The sequence below is a fragment of the Podarcis raffonei genome, chromosome 10 (assembly GCF_027172205.1).
Source record: "Podarcis raffonei isolate rPodRaf1 chromosome 10, rPodRaf1.pri, whole genome shotgun sequence".
NCBI lineage: Eukaryota > Metazoa > Chordata > Lepidosauria > Squamata > Lacertidae > Podarcis > Podarcis raffonei.
The window spans coordinates 38,077,514-38,099,982 of NC_070611.1; the positions used below are offsets into that span (position 1 = coordinate 38,077,514).

General features: G+C 37.2%; 1 protein-coding gene across 3 annotated transcripts in view; it reads left to right on the top strand.

Moving 5' to 3' along the window:
• Window positions 1-22,469, top strand: part of LRRIQ1 (leucine rich repeats and IQ motif containing 1) — a 99,497-nt gene that overhangs the window by 19,941 nt on the left and 57,087 nt on the right. For all 3 annotated transcript variants that reach the window (XM_053405655.1, XM_053405654.1, XM_053405656.1), the window contains 6 exons: window positions 2,932-3,005; window positions 4,115-4,208; window positions 8,897-9,079; window positions 13,088-13,546; window positions 17,301-17,502; window positions 20,061-20,180. In XM_053405655.1, coding sequence (XP_053261630.1) covers window positions 2,932-3,005; window positions 4,115-4,208; window positions 8,897-9,079; window positions 13,088-13,546; window positions 17,301-17,502; window positions 20,061-20,180 — 1,132 coding nt within the window. The remainder of the gene's footprint in view (window positions 1-2,931; window positions 3,006-4,114; window positions 4,209-8,896; window positions 9,080-13,087; window positions 13,547-17,300; window positions 17,503-20,060; window positions 20,181-22,469) is intronic.

Genomic DNA, 22,469 nt, shown 5'->3' on the forward strand with positions numbered 1-22,469 from the left:
TCTCTGAACCATTGTTAAGAGATTGGGGAGCATTCTTCTTCTTCTTTGGTGATCACTCGTAGCCAAGTAAGATTGCCTTCTATGAACACGGTTTTAACAATGAGTCCGTAAGTGACTGTGGAGGACAATTCTGGATCCACACGTCCTTCCACAGAGGGGACAAGCTATAGCAAATGCATTTAAAACAAGACTAAACCCTAACAAAGTAGACATACATGTGAAAGACCCATTTATCCAGCTGGGAAAGTCTGACGGTAGAAAAATGTCTCTAGTTATTTCCAGAAAGTACAGATAGTGGGCACCTGTCATATAGTGACAGTAAGGCTATTTCACAGAACAGGGGAAACCATAGTAAAAGTCCTGCTCCGAGTTACTGTGGAGTTGACTTCTGAGATCTTTGGAAGTTGCAAAAAAAGGTCCCCTGCAAACCACAGCAATCTATTGGTTGTATAAGGGATAAGATGGTCTCTCAAGTAACCTGGCCTGGGCTTCATAGGCCCTTATATTTTAGTACCCACACCTTGAACTTGGCCTGATAACAGATTGGCAGCTAGTGCAAATCCCCCAAGCAGGGTGTTATAAACTGGTGGTAGTTTGCCCCCATAAGCAACCTAGCTGCTACACTCTGCACCAGCTGCAACCTCTGGATCATTCCTAAGACTTGCCTCTTTAAGTACCATTGATTGTTTAAGAAATATACAGTGGAATCTTATATATGTGTACTCAAAAGGAAGACCCATTGAGTTTAATGGGACTTACAGTATTCCCAAGTAAGTGGGCATGGGATCACAGCCTCAAACATGTGTTTAAACTTCTCCTTGAATTTTTACTTAAAATGCCTTTGCTTTGTCTGAATCATGACCCAAACAAATATTTTACAAGATGCACTATGTAATCAAGTATCATTTTATTTTATAATTTTGTATCAATATGAAGTGTTGCCTTTTTCTTTTAACGCTTGTGCATTTTTAATTCAGCAAAAGTGGCTATTGAATAATAAACAAGATAAGTCAATTGCATGATTCAGAAGAAAAGTCTGTAAGCATCCATAAAAAAACTAGCTGCATTGCAGAGAAGACCAATAAATTGATTTTGACAAAAAGTGTATTTAGTGTGCATATTTTGGAGTATACACTTCAGCACTTTGCTGCTTCTCCTCCCCAACCCCCACTACTACATGCATTTAACTTTCAAGTTTGTTTCAGTTTTGCTTTCTTCATATAAGTCTCCCAGACTGTCTTTGTCCTGCCTTTGCGACTGTTTGGCTTTAAATGATACCAGAAAAAGGAAGCTATTGGACTTTAAAAAAATATCTTTTACTTCTGTGTCGTCTTTGTAATTTATATCCTTTTAATGCCCAGGGCTAGTGGGACAAGGTCAAGTGGTATTAAGTTTTCTGTAATGTCCTTTGTCTTTCTGGTTTGAATTTTCTAAAAAGAAAAAGAAAAAAAAAGACAAAGACCGCCAGTGAAAAGGAAGCTATAGAATGACAGACTGAAAAAAAGGATTTGCCTTGTATAGTACAGGACAAGAATTTTAGATCTGAATGGCAAGTAAGACATCCAGTTCTCTAAATTATGACACCCTAAATGCCATTATTAACAAGCAACATAAGATGTATTGCATACAGAGTTCTTCTACATCTATGATTTTACTGTGTGCTCTGTTCTCATTCCGTTAGAGCATTTCAAAAGTTAGCAGTACACTGCCCAGAGATTTGGTGGGGTTTCCAACTCAGAGTAGATTCATTGAAGTTAAAGGACATGACTATCTTAGCTTCATTAATTCCAACTGGTCTACTCTGAGTAAGACTTAGTTGATAAGAACAGGAGACACCATTAAACCACAATCTAACTCTTCTATTGCCAACGTATTTCAAACAGACTAACTTCTGTAATCCAGGATGGCCACAATTTGAGCTTTTAGTGATCAAAATGTTTGTCAACTCTGTGTTCTGGAAAATGTTTAGCTGTTGCTTTGACCCATTACTGTGAAACTTCCACCTAAAATTGCAAAGCTGCTGGCTTGCAGCCTTCAACTCTAAATACTATGGTCAATAATCCTCCTTCTGTTAGTATAACAAGAAAGCCTTTCTCTCATGCAGTAATGAGACAAATAAAAGAAAGGCAATACGTATATTTTTAAATGGAATAACATCTTGGAAATTTAATGGCTGCAAGGTTGTGTTGTCGTGCATTTAAGAACCTTTTGCATGGGAAGCAGTTTCTGAGAACTTCAGGTGCAGCTTGAGTTAAATATACTATAAAACAAACAGATGGTGCAAGGCGCAATATGTCTACAATTACAAATCTCTTTGGGTAGGGTTCTTTCTTTTTAATACCAAGCTTTCCTTAAAGCAGTAAATATCTGTATGAGGAGGTTCAGAGTGTATCTAAGCTACAAGGGTGGGTGTTCTTGCTTTTATATTTAGCTGTGGGCTGGGGGGAGGAATCTTAAGAAAAAAGTAGGAATAAGTGTGCCAAATAGATTGCATATAATCAATGTATGCATCATTTATTTCTCATCCTAATAATTAAGATAAGAGTGCAGTATCTCCACTGCACTGATTGGAAGAGATCACCTTTGTTCTGTCCCAAGAGCAGCATCCACTAAAGGGGATTATGTGGAAACTAAATCTTCCACAGAACTGCTTGTTCTTCTCTAAGGAAGTTCATTTCATTACATTTGAAAACCATAGTTCTTATGGTATTTCCTGAAGCCTGATAAATGTTATCTGTTATTACATGGAAAACTGTTACAATTACCTTCTAGCACCTTGGATAGCTAACAGGCAGTTTGCTACCAAATGATACAAAAATATTTGGGTTTTGAAGGTATAGTTCTGTAGTACCTGCTCCATCTTTTTCACTCCCATGGTTAAGATAGTTTTGCATTGACTTTCTATTAAAATGTTGGTTGTTTTTCTTTCAGTTTGACTCAACTTGCACCTCTTTTTTCGTGTGTGTCTTTGGAAAAGCTAGATATCAGTAACAACTGCTTATTAGGTGAGTTTAAAAGATAAATGGGAGGGACATTTGTTATCATGAGTTTCAGATGCTGCATTGTAAAATATAAGTCAGCCCGATTGTTGACACATATACAGAGGGAGCTATAAAATGCCTATATTGTTTGTTGCACTGCTCTTAAGCATGGAGTTTAGAGCTGGTATACAAATTTTCTGTACTCTCAGAATCACATTATCTCTTCACCAACACAAATCTCTGCTATGCTTAACCATGGCTGAGGCTGAGGTGCTGAGTAGTGCTGAGAGTTTGCTCTTGTGCAGGATTGAAACCCAGATACAACCCTGGTTAAGAGTAAATCCTGCTTAGCTTGAATAATACTTAATGGTGGTGCTGACAGAAGCCTTTATATGGTTAATGACAATGGAACAGTAGAGAGCAAGTGGGCAATTCCAAGGTCTTCTCCTCAACCATTAATCATAGATAGTTTATCTAAGTAATACTTAAATACGTATTACTACATAATTGACAACAGTTCAAATTAAAACACCATTGGTTGTTGTTTTTTAATAGCATCTACAACTTCGGTGTGTTCATTCTGATTTAGAGTCTTACTTTGATAAGGCAATCAAAATTACTTTGTATCCTTATATTGCTGTAATTATATATATTTTACTTTATATTAAGCCTTGGTTGGTTTAGTTTCTATGCCTTCATGTAGTAGCCAAGGGATTTTGAATTTGGTGAGTGACACCTGTCCTTAGCCAAGAAAAAAGACTAGTCGGGCATCTACCAATATAACAAAGATAAACAGCATACCAAATAGCATTCATGCAAATCCAGGGTTCAGGTAAATCAAAAGAAAAGAGAGCAATAAGTTTCATTGAGTGATTAAATGAACAAATGAAATTTGTCCAAATTAGGACCCTATAACAATCCAATATGGTGAACATAATCTATGTTGCAATGATTAGGAGGGGTGAAATGGGTTGGCATTTAGTGATGACATTTAATAATCTCTGGAACGATGAACTTGATTTAATTAATTTTCTTCGAATTTGACAATTATTTGAAAATAATTTGTTGTGATCCCAACAGCAATAAAAGAATTATTCCATGTATTTTATTTGTACTTTTCTTAACAAATGCAGATCTTAACAGTGTCATTCAGTGGCTTGGTGGTTGTGATAGCCTAAGAGAATTATCCTTGCAAGGAAATCCACTTCTTCAAGAAGAGAACTGGAGGTAACCAATGAGAGTAAGAGATTGTGACAAGTGCCGAGTATCAATATGGTGGCTGAGATTTTGTCCTTTTTTCTTCCTCTAGGGTGGCCAGCTATGCCTTTAACCAAATAATAGTGAAATGTACTTTTGGGGAGCTGTTTCACTTCCTCTCTCCTTTTCTCCCTTCTTCCCAAGATTATATAGAAGCAACATACATCACAGATGAAAGGGAATGTGAAAACAAAACCATGATTGTCTCTTGTTCTGAAAAAAAGATTTGCCAATACTTTTGATTACAATCATTATTTGCACATAAAAAAGTCAAGTTAATTACAATTAATTACTCGTGCTTTCTGTGGTTCTTGACTAACTTGTTCCACTGATTTCAACAGGACCTAAGTTCAACTCACTTAGGCTGCAAGCCTGTGCAGACTTTATGCAAGAGTTAATCTCATTGAACTCAGCTAGTCTGGATCTTTCAGTGCCAAGAAGTATACTGCCTCTGAAACTGGAGGTATTACATAGTGAGGATGGCTATTAGTCTTATCCTTCATGAATTTGCCTAAGCCAGTTTTGTAGCCATCCAAGTTGGTGGTCTCCTCTTTCTCCAGTTGGTGGGGGACTTTGGGCTCTCAAATTTCAGTGTTTCCCTATGCAACACTGCCTAAAATTTGGTATCCCCTGCCTCTCAAACTTGGTTCTACATTGTTGTTGTAGCATCCAATACAGCTTGGCATCCAGCACGGCCAAACTGCTCACCGACCTCTGCTCCAGTTCACCAAGAGGCAAAACTAACAACAACAAACCCTGCACATAATAACAGCACTGACAGGGTAGATCAGAATCTCATTAGGAAGCATCTTCTGAGCTTTGCTCAGAACATTGGATGAATGAGATGGCATCTGAGGGTTGCTCTTTGGAGCTCTCTCAGCAACCCAGGGTCAGATTCATAGCATCTAATCCAGGAATCTAGTGAAACATCAGACTTTCATAAATACAGTATCCCATCTCCTCAAAATCAATGCTATTAAAACTATATCCACTTCAAACATCCATTTTATTTAATTTATTTGCTTCTCCCTGGTGTCCTTACAAAAAAAAAAGTCATGTTCATTTTGGACTTCAAGTGGCTCAACAAATAGATCTGTAAAAGGGTATTTCCTGTTTCTTGGAAGTACAATTGCTATTGTATATGATGGTAGCTCTTTCTCCAATACGGATACTTGTTTATGTAGACTAGCAATTGCTAGGTGATTTCCAGCCTAATTTAAAATGCCTATCAAATTGGGTTCATGTGGAAGCAGACAATGATAACCAAGCTATACTGTTCATTTCCATTCTTAGTAATTATTTGTATGTCATTCTACCTTGTATAAAATTTTCTTTTGGTTTTCAAATAATTGTAAGAGATCTCTAAAGCTAGAATGGTCTCCTTCCTTTTTTCACATTCCTTTCTATGCTTGTTTTGGTTATGCTTTCAGATTCTTTTCAATCATCTCTTTTCCGCATGGAACTTGGCTGACTCACTTTGGAAAACCCATTTTTCTAAAAATGGATCAGCTCAGCTGAAAGTCATATTACACATATATGCAAACACACACACACAGAGACGAACTTCATTCCCTACAAAGTTGGAAACCCACAAAAATTTGGATCATGCTAGAAGTGTTTAGATCAGAGCATCAGGGAGATCCAACTTTTGAATAAACACAATATATCAGTCAGCTATTAACTGTTGTATGTAATTAGGGAACAGGCAAGGAGGGTACCATGATCCTTTCCTGATCTCACCATGAGTACTGGTTCCAAAGAGTCATACCAATTGAGTAGATCCTTGTTCTAAACATGTTTTATATGACAGGTGCAGATGAGGCAACATATATGCAGAAAAATGTAGAAACTGACTAACACAGCATTACTTGTGAATATGTATTTATGCATGATGAAGATAACTGGTACTGTAATTGTAAAAGACAAAGTAATTTTACTAAAGTAGTGCATGTTATATGACAACATAACTTTCTTACCATTTGTAGCTATATTGTTTTTAATGGTTGATATTACATATAATTAATTGCTGCTCCATGCAAGCCTAGTTTTAAAAATCCTTGAAATTCCTGAGCCATCAAGGTCCTCCGACGTTATTTGACCAACTGAGCTTTCATAATTGGACAAGAGATTAATTTATCTAACGGGATACTATAAAGTATGGATTTGTTGTATTCAGCATTCACTATAACTTCAGGCAATATGTTTCAGTGAACTTTACATAACCCCTTGATACCAACAAAGGAATTAGTTGTAAAATTTCCCAATAGGTTTCCTACTTTCATGTCCAGCCAGTGATAACACTGAGGAAGCTGAAGTACTAAGAAATCACTTTTTAGAAATTAAACCCTGGGATCAGTTTGAGCACTCCTAGGGGGAAAGTGTTTCATTGCAGTAATGATTAATAGAACCTCTTAAGTGACAGAATATTCACCAGGAAGTTTTCACTAAATGAAATATTGATTCAGCCGCCACTAGGAGAAACCCAGCTGGAAAAACTAGTGTTAAGATCCCATGGCTCTAAGAAACCTTACTTTCCAACATTAATCAACTTGATATGGCATCTTTTCAATATATTATTCAACATTGTTTCTAATAGACCTGCACATGCATTGTGGACTTATCAGTTTAGTGCTATCACCTAATACTATTGCACAACAAAAAAAACAAGAAACATTTTGCAGTTGTTGTAGCTATGCTGTTATTTATAGAAGCAAGGAATATGAGCCAGCCAAAATTAAGTGGTTTTAGTTCATTGTTTTTCCTTGGGCATCTGTCCATCAGGTTGGTGGTATTTTTCAGTTAAGAAAGTATTCAACTTATACCGTATTTTTCGCCCTATAGGACACACTTTTTCCCCTCCAAAAATGAAGGGGAAATTTGTGTGCGTCCTATGGGGTGAATACAGGCTTTTGCTGAAGCTTGGAGAGTGAGAGGGGTTGGTGCGCACCGACCCCTCTAGCTCTCCAGGCTTCAGGAAGCTATCAGCAAGCCTGGGGAGCCCGCGGGAGTTCCCGCAGGGCTCCCCACGCTGCGGATAGCAGCCTGCTGCCCGGCGCGAGGGGCGCTCTGAAGCAGGGGGCCCGCCCGCCGGGCAGACATCGGCCAGCCCCACAAGCTCGGGGGACAGCGGGGAGGCGCAGTGCCGCCATACCGCTGTTGCCCGACCTGGTTTGGGGGGGGAAATAAAGGGAATTTTTTTTCCTTTATTTCCCCCCCAAAAAACTAGGTGCGCCCTATGGGACGGAGCGTCCTATGGGACGAAAAATACGGTACTTAACTTTTCCACTGAAATCCATGGAACTTAAAAGTGTTTAACCTTGGCTAGATTGAGTCTAAATTTGGTGATATTGTAATTGTTTATAAAGAATATGGCTTGAATATGGCTTGGGATGTGGGTGGCACTGGGGATGCAGGTGGAGCTGTGGGTTAAACCACAGAGCCTAGGACTTGCTGATCAGAAGGTCAGTGGTTCGAATCCCTGCAATGGGGTGAGCGCCCGTTGCTCAGTCCCAGCTCCTGGCAACCTAGCAGTTCGAAAGCCCAAAGTGCAAGTAGATAAATAGGTACCACTCCGGCGGGAAGGTAAACGGCGTTTCCATGTGCTGCTCTGGTTCGCCAAAAGCAGCTTAGTCATGCTGGCCACATGACCTGGAAGCTGTACGCTGGCTCCCTCAGCCAATAAGGCGAGATGAGTGCCGCAACCCCAGAGTCGGTCACGACTGGATCTAACGGTCAGGGGTCCCTTTACCTTTACTTATGCTGGCCTGGGGATCCAATAAGTTTGTCCCTACCATAAAATTACTGTGCTTCCAGAATTCCTGATCTGGAATCCCCAGTACATATAAGGAGCTCCCAAACAAGCAAGGGCTTCTTTATTTGCCTTAGGTCATCATGAGCATACCATCCAACATGTCGAGGTGAAAAACTGGGACACTGTATTCCAGGGCCATTCTCCTTCGTGAGTCAAGTGACCTGCACGAGATCGCGGCCCCCCAAAAGTGCTTTTTCGGGGTGAAATTGCAGTGCCCAAAATGACCACCATGCTCTCCCATAAAACAAATTTAAAATTCCAGCCCATCTATAAGACAAAAGTTAGGCATGTACCTGTTGTCCCTTCCTCTCAGTTGACCTTCTTGAAACTACAGAGGGGCAATTTCAATTAGGGAAGTATCATAGCAGGGAAGCAGCTTACAAGAGAAAGAAAAAGATAGGGATTCACATATATTTTTCTTCCCTGAGTTGGGTTTTTTGAAGCTTCAAGGGTGAAATTTCAATTGAGGAAGTAGCAAGGGGGAAGTAGGAGAGTTTAACACCCCCTTTTCCCAGTATCATCACCCAATCCAACTTGGGCAACCCCATAGCTACTTTTCTGGTTGTTTTTGTTTTAAATGTCAAGAGACCCAAACTTACCTCTCCCACATCTAATCCCTTGTATTGAGCTGCTGCCTGGTTTGGATCAGAACTTTATATATATGGTCCAATAATCAAATGAAGTGCATTGTTTCATCTTTAAAGAATCACAAAGTGTTTTGTCTTTCAAGTAAATAGTTATGTAGTTAAACAGGAAAATGCATCTTCCTAACCATCTTCCTTACAGCAGAGATGATAATAAACTGTGTTTATTCTAGCACTAACATAGCTTTCTCTCATCTTAAAAGGCGCTCTTTACTTAAAGTTCTTCCCAGTCTGAATGTGCTTAATGATGAAAACATAAAGTCTGATGCAGAAAATGCAGATGAAAGAATGATGAAAAAAGCACAGCCAGGAAGCTTTGCAGCATTTTGTCAAGCTCAGATTCAAAAAATTGATTTAGTCAGCAAAAAAGCCACAACTAGGTTAATGTAAGTATATTCAGCATTTTGATATGCCTTTCTGTGCTCCTAAATATGAGAATATGAATACATCAGAATCACATTAAGGTGAAAAGTTGCTAAAAGATCTATTTCAGTTTTTCTTTTACTTAATTAATTCATGCCTTGCGACACCTTTTAAAGAACAACAGTCTCAAAATGTACCAGATGGATTTAGCTCTTCCTCAAGGCTTCATAAAACAAAGCCACTAGTAAGGTTTTTAAACTAACCAGATGCTTTACTCTCCCATTAAACTAATGGGCCTAAAAACAGCTTAATTGTGGCTAGATTGCACTCACTGTGTTTAAGACTATATCAGTTGTTTCATGACATTACTTTGCATTGCAAGGAGGCTATCTACTATTGTAGACATATATGCATGAGGAAATTAGTACTGTATTGTCAAAGACCATGTCTTTACTTAAGTAGTCTTCTGTAGGTGTGAAGTGCACATGTGCTCTTACCATGTGTGCAGTGTAACTCCTTTCCTTGCATGCCTCACCACATGGATTAAGTGTCTGAACAGAGCCTAAAGTGTTCACCTCACTCAGGAGAAGCACGAGTTCTTATTTGAAGTGCTGTAAAACAAAGTGGGAAAGTGTTTGCTTAGAAGACTTGAGACACATTTACTAAATCTCTGCTTTCCTGCACTAGACTATTCTTTATTATAAAGAAAAGGTAATAGGCAGAATTTCAGTTGTGTGATGTTGTCGGCAATGGTAATCTGGTCATAGGAGAATAGCATACAATTTTGAGGTGATGAGGTAAAATTCTGACTGAAAAGAAATGGGTGTGATTTATAATGGAAAGGGGGGAAGCTGTCTGGTTAAGATAGACCACTTGTGTCTTATCTATCAGTTAACTGTTCTTCTTTTATATTATGAAAAATGTTAAGACATATTTTAATTTCTGAAATGGGCCAGCATTATTTATTTAATTTTCATATGTGTGATTCTGAAAAGAATCCACAGAGACCAACAACAAAACTGAATAGACATGCATGGGACTGCACTGTAAAACAATCAAAACAACAGTAATGAGAACCGTAATAAAAATAGTGCCATTCCACAAAGAAAATGGAATCCATAGAAAGTTGTCATTATAATGAGTTAGACTACTTGACCATGTAGCTCAGTATTGATGACCTGTGACTTTCTAGAGTTTCAGACAGCATTCCTCCTCACCTCTACCTGCAGATTCCAAGAACTGAACTTGGAACACTTTACATGAAAAACATGTGCTTTGCTACTGAGTTCTCATCTTTCTCTAATTTCCTGACGGTGTGGTATATTTTTTAAAAATATGGAAAACAAAATTCATATAATGAAATCACACATGATCCCCCCCTTCTATGTGTGCCTAAACCAATCTCTGTTTCATGTAAATTAAGTGTCATGTAGCATGATCCTATGTTTAATTGAAATAAGCCCTCAGGTCGTGCAGCAGGGCTTCCTCCCAGATAAGAGTGCCTAAGATTGCAGCCTTAATGCAACATGCCTAACGAACAGCATAAAAACTAAGCAAGCTTCTTGTCTGTTTGACATCTCACTAAGTTATGAGGCCCTGTAGGTATGACCTCAAGTATGTAAACTGCCAAAGGTAATCATTGCTAGGTTTCCTAATCCATGTTTCATACACTAGAGCTGCTCAATTAAATTGTGTTGTTCCTGCTTTCAAATTCACTATGCCTAGCCTACCCATGTTTAAGAATTATGTGCTTTAAAAAAAATTAATTACTCTGTCTGTCAGTTAATCTTTTCACACTTAGTTGTAAGTAGCTATGCTAAAATGCACTTCCGTTTCAGTGTTTTGGCTTTCAACAGGCTCTTGTACAGATGCCTGGAAATAAAAGACACTAATGGAAGTTGAAACCCTTTTAAACAGTTACAGTTTAAACAGATGAAAATGGCATAAAAGCTTATAAAAGGAAATATAACTGAAGAAATATAAACATTAAAACTCTTTATGGAGTTAAAGGCCTTTTGCAAACTAGACTGGAACAATAATGATATTAAAGTATATGTCAATTTATATAGCATTACATGATGCTTCTTTGAATATGTACTTGTCACATCTTTTACTTTTCTTTACACAATACATATTATCTTTTTAAAAAAACAAACAAATCCAAAATGCTTTTGTTTGTGAAGCAAGATAATATCTCACCATCTTTCAAGTAAAAAAGCACAACATAGTAAACAATATTCAACTTTAAAGTTTGTCAGAATTTCCATAGGTATAATAAAAAATATCAAGTTCACTTAAAGTAATATTGCTTCTTTACATAATGATATAATTAATGTTGAATAATATGTATATTAAGCTGAAATGTTAGAGTCCAGCCTCACCTCTTGTCTTATTCTTGAATGGTGATGAGAATCACTCTCTCAGAACTATTTCATATTGCAAAATTACCTGAAAGCTATATCCAGCCCTCAAGAGCTTTGGTTCTTTGCAATCCTAGAACATTACAAAAATTGAACTTGGGGTACTTTACATTAGAAATAACTAAAACTAGGCTTGTAATTCTAGAGATTCACTTGAGTGAAACCAGCTTTACAGTCGCTACATTACTGTATCACTCAGTAATGCATTCTGCAATACATTGAAAAGTAGAGAAGGCTGCAGAAGTGCTCCCTAGATAAGAAAAGATTGACTGATGAAATATTCTGTGTTAAAGCATCTTCTGCCACATTTGGGATGTTTTCAGTTGAAATTGCATCACTTAATATGTTTTCTAATACACATTCTAGTGAATTTTACAACTATAATGCAAACTGACTTTAATTTCAAAGTAACATCCCACGTCTGGCCCCTTATAGAGTTCTTCTGTTTGACAGATAAACCTACTCCATTTTCTATCTCTAGTCTTAAAAGGCAAAGATAAGTGGAACAATACCATATCCTATTAACTGTTTATGAAAATCTGTATACTACCACAGACATTTTTTGCAACAGTGTTCCAAAAATAATAATACCGAATTGTTTCGGTTAATGCTTGATCTTGATAAAATAAAGAATAAATCACTGCTCCGTGTTTTCCAAAGGCAGAGTCTTTTTGGTTGTGCCGCAGCCTTTATGGAATTCTCTCCTAAAGGTAGCCTGACTGGCCCAATCTTTTATCACTGTTTGGCAGACATTTGGAAGCTACCGTAGCTTTGCAAATCCAAAGTTGCTACTGATTTTGCTTTGCACAGGAAGGAGATATAAAATGCTTTTAGTTTATTCTTGTCTGCTGATTTTATATAATTTATGTGATTCTCAAGTGTCTTTTCCTGGTTATTTTAGTTTTTAATATTTGTGTTTCTTATTTGTAAGCCACCACATTGGCTCCTTCAGACAAAAAGTGAAAGGTACATAAATAACTAATTAACAGGTACGGTATTTTTTGAGGGGAGGGATAAACAGGCACAGTGATACATTATACCTTATTAAGACCAACCCAAGATTACATCTCATTAATTTGACATGTACAAATGCAAAGAGTAATATTCTAGCCGCTTTGGTGAAATAGTGCTATATGCACATTTAAAACCTACAATTTCAAAATCAAAGTATATGTTTTATGGTTTTATAGAATAGGTACTACCCTGTGTATTAGAATATTTCCTACATTTCTATCAGGAAGCTTAATTCTGTGAAATTTCTCAGGTCTTCAGATGTTTCTGTTTATGGCTTTAATCTCTAACTAAAGGACAATTTGTATCTATTGGCCCCATTGAGGGTCTCAGCTGGTCATATGTCCAGCTTGGACAGAAATTGTTCCAAACTGGCATTTGCGCCTGATATTGTCGAAACTTTGGGGGCTTTTGCTCTCCCCAGGGAGGCTTTTCCCCTGACCTTTGGCTAATTAGACAATCTCTGGTCTTTGAAACTGCAGGGAAGTTATTATTTTTGTTTCTTATGGGGCAGCATAACTAAAATTTAGATGGGGGAAAGTTTGATGAGTCATTATTTTAGAACCAATAGATGCTTTTTAACATTTCCCCCTCCCAAAGTGAATTCTCTGCAGATGCTGTACAGCTCCAGTGTTGGTATCTTAAGAAGCTGATGAAGCTAAGTAGTGAGCACCGTTACGCACATGAATATGGAGTTCTAAACGCTACTGAAGGAGAGGAACCAGGAAAACGGACAGATCCTTTGAACCAAGAAGCCATTAACATCACAGAGCAAAATAACTCCAGTATAAGTGGTGTAAAACAAAATAAGCAGGACTCATTCATTATGGCTGAAAGACAGAGTGCTCCTGGCCACACTCAGGCTATGTCCGTTAACTCTTTCGTGACAGTGTCTGGAATGGGGAAAAATGGAGAACACGGACAAGAGGACATTATTCAATATTCCCGTAATCACAATGAGGAAAGCAAAGATAATGTATTAATCAGTCTACAGAAAAACACGTTCAGCAAGCAAATCATGGAAAACAATTATCTTCAACATTTTGACAGTTCACAAAAGTAAGATTCAAAGGTCAAAACACTTTATTATGGAAACATAACCATATCACTGTGTAATCTTAATGCAAATAAGGGCATGACTGATTCTATGTACCAGATGATCTTTCAGAAATAATCATAATTCTAAAAAGTGGCTGTCAAAACTTATTTTCCCCTCAGTTTATATATTTTTTCCTTAATAGATAATAAAAATACTTTTGCTCCAGTACTCAGTAAATAATTAGGAAGGATTGTTATGTCTATTTTACCAGCACAACATCATGATCTGCAAGCACAGAAGCAACTACCCTGAGCTAGGGCATCACTTCAGGGTCCTTGCTTCTGCATAGGACACAGCCATCTATTTTTTGCTGTAGATAGTCATTTCAGAAAATCCCTGAAAATCCCAAAGGTGGGTATGTGTGCATGTGTCACTGCTGGTAGTGTCTCCTTCAAATGCTGTGCTAAAGATTTTGCAGAAATATGGGGCTAGTTTTGTATGGAAAACTGATGCACCTGAGAGATGATAATAAGCTGTTTCAGTATGGTCTCCTCAAAGTTTCAGAATAATAGGATGTACTTGCTCAGCTAAGAACACCTTCATAACTACATTGCTGTATGATTATCTATGACTTACATTAAATAACAGATATTCATATCTATAGAATCTGGTTGCCTGTAAATCAACTTGGATTTCCTTTCAGAATCTTGTTTAACATTCTCTTCATTCTAGTTTGTAGGTTGCTTATCTGATAATCAGTTCACCTTAAATCAGCCTAGACTTATTCTCTCACAGGTTATCTTTAGAACTGTCAAAAGTTATATGCTATTTTATGTGAAATGGGTGAAGCGAAATATCATTTTAAATGATAGTGTTAAATAGTGTTAAACTAAGCAAAGTATTTTACAGATATATGAACAACATATTCCAAGCCTCAAACATTCCATTATTGAAAGCATACCCAAATAGTAATCTAATGCATTGATTCAGTTGTCAGACAATCTCACTTCTTGTGTGTTTACCATAATAAAACCTGTCCACTTTTGAAATCAGTGGACTTTGAAATGGGTTAGGGATAGGCAGTACTATGGTTGCAATAAGCCTTCCCAAGGCTTTTCTCTGAGTTTACACAGACCTGTGTTGTTGCCATGTGGTAACTCATCTATAAACGATTTTTTGTGTGGGAGGGAAAGCAGGGAGCCTTGGTTCCTTTATGTAGGGTAAAATTACAGACCCACTTACCATGTTATGGCTGCTTTAAAATTCCCCATCCTGTGGCTATCACCATATATAGATGTGAACACATGATGAACAGACAATTGTCATGTCCCATAAGAACTTGCAAATTTAGAGAGAAAGATGTGTGGGTCTGCTTGGGACACCCTGCGGCTAGACAGTGCAGACAAATGTCTATGCATGCAATTAGATCTGCCATACACACAGTTTAGAGTGTTTTTTATTATTTTACCTATAATAAAATATCCGTTTTTGAACTAACTTGTTAAAGTCTAGTTTTTAAGACTAAAACATTAAAACACCCAGAAGGATATAATGGCTAGTGATATCAAAAATTTCATATTTGATTAGGCTTGCCATACATCAGGAAAATTCCTGACATGTCCTGGTTTTTGGATGCAAGAATAGCATCAGCGGGGAATTGGCAAAATGCCAGGAAAACCCAGATGTATGCCAATGAGATGAGAAAAGCAGTGAAAACAGCTCAAAAAGCTGTTTTGGGTGGAGGTTTCCCCAAGAAAGCTCAACAATTTGGGTCTATTCCCAAAAAAAGCTGAACAGTTTTGTGGTCTTCCTAACAAAAGCTCAACCTATACCCTATATTTCAAAACCAATTTCATGCAACTGATGGCATGAACTCTCAGTCACTTGTGCTTAATTGTAATTTATTGCTTTAAAAATTATTATTGGAAAAAATACAAAGAAATGTTAAAGCTTGTCTAATTCTGTGATTCTGCACTGTACACTTAGATTTCCTACATGGGCAATGCCTTGATGATGTTTATTATTTGTTTTTATGAGTTGCCTCTTATAATAAATTATTTAGGCACTTTTACAAAATAAATAAGTGTAAAATATAGTAGGAATCATTGATTCATAGAACTGCAGAGTTGGAAGTTATCCCAAAGGTCATCTAGTCTAACCCCCTGCAATGCAGGAATTTCACCACATGGTCCCCCGCCCACTTTGAAACCTTACTGGGCTCTGCTTAGCTTTGCAAATGTGCTAGCAGTTCTATTGCCATATCGCTAATAATAAAAACATACTACAGTTAAAATATCTGATAAGCTTACAAGACCAAATCAAATAAAAACCAAATCAGACACTTCCACTTCTATGATTCTGTTAATATTTTGTTAGTAGTTTCTACCTTGCATTGGATGTTTTGTCCAAAACAAAAATATGTATTCTCAGGCTGTACTATAACCCTCATAGGTGGTGTGTGTATAGTAAATTTGTGCAGATACCACAAATCCTGCCAATTTTTCTAAAAAGCAGTTATTTTTGAGCAGGTTTAGGATGTATAACATAATAAGAGTTCTGTGGTATCATGCTATTAGTCATTCTCCTTCTCAACCTGAAGGGCTCTGCTTGTCTTCATGACTGCTTTCTTTGTTGGTTTTCTAGTCACACCTCATACCATTATGGTGAGCTATATGGTCTTACTGTATCAGTAATCTCTATATGCTTGCTAATACAAAACTACCAGACGAGCTGGCTGGTGAAATTTCATTCCTGGGTAAAGAGAAGTCATGTCATTGTGCTTCCTTTTCCCATCTAACTGAAAATTGACATATTTGCATTAAGTGATATATGAATAATATGTTGTTGTTGTTAGGACCGAAAAGTGCCATAGAAAAACATCATTCAATGCGCCCCCACCCCATTGTGATAATGTGTCTCCAACAAAACAAAACCACCATACATGATATAATTCCCTCCCTTTCCACTACCCTGAAATTTTGTGTGAGTAATTCAGTATGTGCATGTGAAATATAATAGAACAGAATTTCATGTGCCAAATCAGACATAATATCCACCATGCTGACAGGCACGTGGCCCAAGGGATTTAAATGTGGCTATTTCTGGTAGAAACAAAGTGCTATGTGCACAGAAAATACAGTTTTCCATGTGCAAATTTGCTGTTGCAGCCATATGACTGGGTATATATTCTTAATTGTGAAATAATTTTCATTTACAATATCTGACATCACATAGATTTCCACTCTTATTATAATAAATTAAATAGAAACCTCATGAAATATGCGTGGATCATATTATGGCTCTGAACAAAATAATGTTAAAATAGAATGCCTTTGGAATAATCTGGCCATTTTGCCTCATCCTCCCTTTTTGCTTCTGCTGCTCTGCATGAAGAAATCCTCAGCCACCAAATTTCTTTTTCATCCCAACCCCACTCCCAATTTAGAAATAGTTTTGCTCACAGCAGGAGGTGCATAGGACTGGGCTAAATATTTCCTTCTTTATGTCATTCCTTAGTTATTTTGTCAGTCATTGTATCATCTTCAGCAGTTGTTCTTTATTACTCCAGTTTTCCTAATAATAATAACCATAACAACAATAATAAACAACCATAATTCTCCATATTGTAGTGGTTTATCCAGTCTTCCTCTGCATTCTGTCTTGCATGTAAATAGTGGGTGGTGAAACAATTTTTTAAACTTGCAAAATCATTTGCTGTCATTGGCACTGGTCACAACTGCTGAGTACAGTCTGTTATTTTTCTGATATTTCTAGCTTGGCAGCCACAGTTATCCAATCACACTGGCGAAGCTACTGTGCTCGTAAAAAGATAAATTTCTATACGTGGCAACATCTGGCTGCAACTGTGATCCAGTCTTATTGGCGAAGCTACTATACCAGGAAAAAGATTGTCAACCTAAAGAAGGAAGATCACCATGATTCCACAGACAAGCATAAAGCTGCTACTAAGCTTCAGGTCAGTCTGCAGTCTTTGAGAATGGATGCCTAACTCTCTCACATAAGCTTGGACCACCTCACAACCTGAAAAAACATAAAGGCAAATAGAATCAAGCACTGGACGTTACCTCACAGAGTCAATCCACCAAGCAAACTTTCTTTGGTTCTAAAATGGATGCAACTAAAAGATGCAATTTCACCTTAAAATATACAATAAAACTAAAAGATACTATAAAATACAGTGGTACCTCGGGTTACAGAGGATTCAGGTTACATACGCTTCAGGTTACAGTTTCCACTAACCCAGAAATAGTACCTTGGGTTAAGAACTTTGCTTCAGGATGAGAACAGAAATCGTGCTCCGGCGGCATGGCAGCAACTGGAGGCCCCATTAGCTAAAGTGATACCTCAGGTTAAGAGCAGGTTCAGGTTAAGAATGGACCTCCAGAACAAATTAAGTTCTTAACCAGAGGTACCACTCTACAATTTCACCATATGTGTGTGTACATCAGTGGGTGGGGTGGCCCTCTCCTGTTGCCTACTAGGGGCTCATATAATGGATCAGTATAGCCCAGGTTGGGTGCTCCTCAGTAGTTCTCCAGGGGGGCAACCTCATCTAAGACTAGACATCACTTACATAGAGAAACACAAAAACAGAAGGAAGTCTTGTACAGTAGTCCTTTAACGAGTAAAGCCCTATTCAGGCATATTATATCTATCTTGTTTTCCTCCAACAGGGCTAATATAGGAACTCCGATATCCCTGATGATTGGTTATGCTGGCTAGGACTGCTGGGAAATGGAGCCCCGTAGAATCTGGAGGGCTTGCTTTTGAAAAGTTGTTTCCATTACGTGAAGGGTGGTGGGACTCAAAATAGTGACTGGGAGCCACATGCCTGATAACTAAATGGTGACTTCATATTCACTGCTACATGCTGGGGAGAGACAGGACTGACTGTTGATGCAAACATGTTGCTGGATTCAATAGCCTTGCGGCTGTTCTAGGGAAGGGGGGCATAGCTCAGTGGTAGAACACATGCTTTGCACATAAAAGGTCTCACGTTTAGCCCTCAAGCATCTCCAGTTAGGAACAGGAAAGGTTCCAGTATAAAACACTGGAAAACTGATGCCAGTCAGTATGGACAAGACAGCTAGATGGGCCAATGTGTCTGACATGGTACAAGGCAGTTTCTTTTTAAGTTTGCAATTGGGACATCAAATTATGCTTTGTTCAGCTGTTGTTGGACTCCAATTTCCAGAAGCCCTATAACTCTAAGATAGTGGGAGCTGTAGTCCAACAAGCATCTGGAAGGTCACTTATTATCCACCCCTGCTTTAGACAATCAAGTTTGCATTACTGGTTACTGGCACTATATGATTAAAAGGGCTACTTGCACTGATTTAGTTCCACTGAATTTCCGTGACATTTCACTAGTGTTAAGAGTTTTGTGAATCATTACCTTATGGTGCAAATAAAAATGTCATCCTGCCTTCTAGCCTTAAAACAACCTTTTGAGTATGCCAAGACTTCTTTTAATCTTTTTTTTTGGGGGGGAGGGAGATAAATTAATGTTGAAACCAGAACTTCAAAATATCTAAAACCCAGAATGTGTGTGATGGAAATTCACCTGGGTTCCAAAAGTGAAAGAGAGATTTGAGATTTTTTATATTTCCCCCTGCATTCTGAATGTGAACTTTCAAAAGGCCCAAAATCAAATGCACAGCCCCAAATTTAGTAAAGCACTACAGCTAAGCAGGAAAACAGAATTTCTACTTAAGAGTTTCATTGTTAGTACTATTTAACAATATGTCATGCTACAATTAATATGCCCAAAGTATCATTATTTATATGCTATTTTTATAGAGATTTAGGGAGGAGGCAACGGTAGTGCCTATTTTCAGTTATGCAACTAAAATGTTCTCAAATTCAGAGCCCCATAATGTGGTTTTATGTTATCTCCTTTATTACAAGCCATTATTTGTTCTCTTATTAGTGGTTCTCTTGATGCCTTTCCTCCCTTTCATTTTTTTTGTGGGTTTGTTTTGTTCTTTGTCCTTTCCCCTTCTCATAACTTTCTCCCATAAATTAAATTCTTCCTTTAAAAAAAATAGTCTAGAGATTGCTAGTGAAGGTGAAAATGATTAGCCTAAGTTAATTGCTGATACGTCTGCATACATTGTCAGGTGTAATCTGTGGAAATTTTTATTTAAGTGTGTTTTTATTTTTGTGAAAGTTAACACTTAATTCTTTTTCTTATATCTTCGTCCCCTAAGCTTATAGTAGGTCCTGAAGGGATTGTCAAATAATTAATTAGTTGACCTTGGTTTGTAGTTGAGAGGGTTTTAGGATTCCATTCTGCTTACTCGAGCCAAACCTCCAGAGTATTCTGAGCTCTAGACATATGCTGATATTTAATTTGTCTTGTAGTTTTAAATGTCACATAAAGTTCAAAAAACAGATCATTGAGCTATTACAGAAAAAGAACTACAATGTTTTATCTTCCTAATGGGATAACAGAGAATCTGGATTTGGATTTGATCTATGGCCTCATATAACATGCTTTACATTTTTGTTTAGGCACTCTGGAAAGGTTTCCGTCTGCGAAAGAAACTGGCCAGTGCTTTGGCAGCTGTTAAAACTGATGAAGCTGATGATGACTATAGCGAAATAGATGTGGATGACTTTATGTTTGATGAAGTAAGTAGAGTTGTTTAATATTTAATTTATAAGTTATTTGATTGGTGCTAAATTGGTGCAGGTGCTAAAAATATGATTTAAATGTAAGAAGAAATGAATTGGTTTTAAAGTTTTGTCTCCTGGCAAATAACTGGAGAACAAATCTATTTGTTTCATCTATTTGTTTTAATTTACTTTTAATTTTCTTTATTTTTATTTGCAAAATGTAGTCTCGGCTTTTTGACAAAATCCTTCAAAAAGTGGTTTACATTATTTTAAAATACAAACCTGTTTGTAATTTTTGTGCTATATTAGTTTCTTGCCCTATAAACTGTTCTATTGCTAGCCGTGCTATTATTGTGACTCTTTTCATGGAATGCTGAGCAGTACAGCAGAATACCCATGTGTAAATAGATACATATAGAAAAGCTGCTATTTTTATCATAAAAATATTTTTTAGCATCTCAGTACTTCAGTTTTGCATGTATACATTCACTGAAGATTTGAAATTTAATATTTGGGTTGAGGAGTGCTTCTGTAGATGGAGGACTCTGATACAGACCCTTTTCTTTATTATTCCATTTTTAGCATATAATTATTTAGTCTTATTTACAAGAAAGGATATATTGAACTATGGTGCATAACAGGTCTGATAGTTGTTTTACAAGCAACAATGATAAAATTAACAAATTCTACTAAACAGACTAAAACAAAGAAGTAATTGAATTCTGAGTAATTTAACTCTCCTGTCTCTTTAGACATGAATGAGTATAATTGCCTTCCAAATTTAAAAAGTTTAAGGTGAAAAGAAAGTGGAAACCTGCAAAGTCAGAATATTTATGTGATCAAACAGTAATATGAGAGTTTCAGATGGAATAGATTAAAATTGCTATAAATTATTTCTGATGATGAAGGATAAATAAAACACATGGTCCCCCCCAAAAAAACTGTTTAGGGAATTGCTTATTAATACAATAATGATTAACACACTAATATTTCAGTTTTAATATAAACAGAATATTTATGCAACATTGATAATATTTTTCTAGTATAACTAGAATTATAGCTAGTAGCTACAATTGAGTATAAATCAAAAATTCAAAACTACTGCCAGGTCTCTCCCCTTCCCTTCCCCTTCCCTAGATGACAACCTTTCCTTGCAACAGAGCACTCTTAATATGGGATTCTTTTCCAACTCGTGTTAATTGTATAGTCAATTAAGTGTGGCATTCAAAACTCACAGCTAATTCACAGTGATGGAAACAAAGTCCATGTAAAAAACATTGTACAAAGATAATATGATGATAACAATCTCAAAAATCTGGCTACTGATCATGTACACTATTTCCTGCCCTTCACCAGCAGGTTCCATGGTGGGTTGTAACAACTGAAAATTCAGTACTAAAAAAATTAAAAGAAAAGACAGTCACAGGAATATGATGGGGCCTTAAAACACACATATCAGGTGTCAAAGGTCACAGTAAACAGCATTCCCCTAAAACTATAAAGTAAAGGTGGCAGTCAAACCTCTGTGTAGAATTCCTGGTCACTGCCACCCAAACTTCTGAGGGAGGCAGAACAAGCAAAAGGGCTTCCTCTGCAGATATTAACACCCAAGAGGCTCTGTACAGAAGGTCATTTCACAATTAACTGTCCTGAATTCCTTTTCTAGACATTGATTTAAATGACCCTTCAAAGACAGGTTTTTGGGCTTTTTTGTATTTGGATGGGAAAGAAGTTGTACACATATAACTAGAATTTGGGGGCTTTACTCATGTCTAATTTAGGAGGGTGGGATCTCTGTCCCTTAAGATGGACTCTAACTCACATCAACCTCAACTAGCACGGCCAATGCTCAGGGACGATGGCTGCTGTAGTCCAGCAACATCTGAAGGACCACAAGTTCCCTACCTCTGGCTGAATTACTTTTTTATGCTGTGACTACATTTCATTCTAATTATATATTCCTTAGATCCATTTTTAAACCAACTCTTTCATTGGGGTTATCAGCCTTCTTTCTCATACTGTGAAATAATTAGGTGCCCAGATATATCCAAGTTATTTCTATATTGGTCCCTAAATTTTAAACCCCTTTTCATTTTAATTCATGTGAATTTTACTTGCAAGATTCAGGCATGTTTTCCACCCATTTGTTGCAGTATCAGTGGTTATTTGGGTATCTCTGGTGGCCTTTCCTTTCTTCACAATATATCAATGGTGCCCTTTAGACCTTACAATAATAGCTTGGGAAGTGTCTGTTGGATGCTTGAAACCCACTGGGTTTAACCATTTGGCTTGTTCTTACCATAC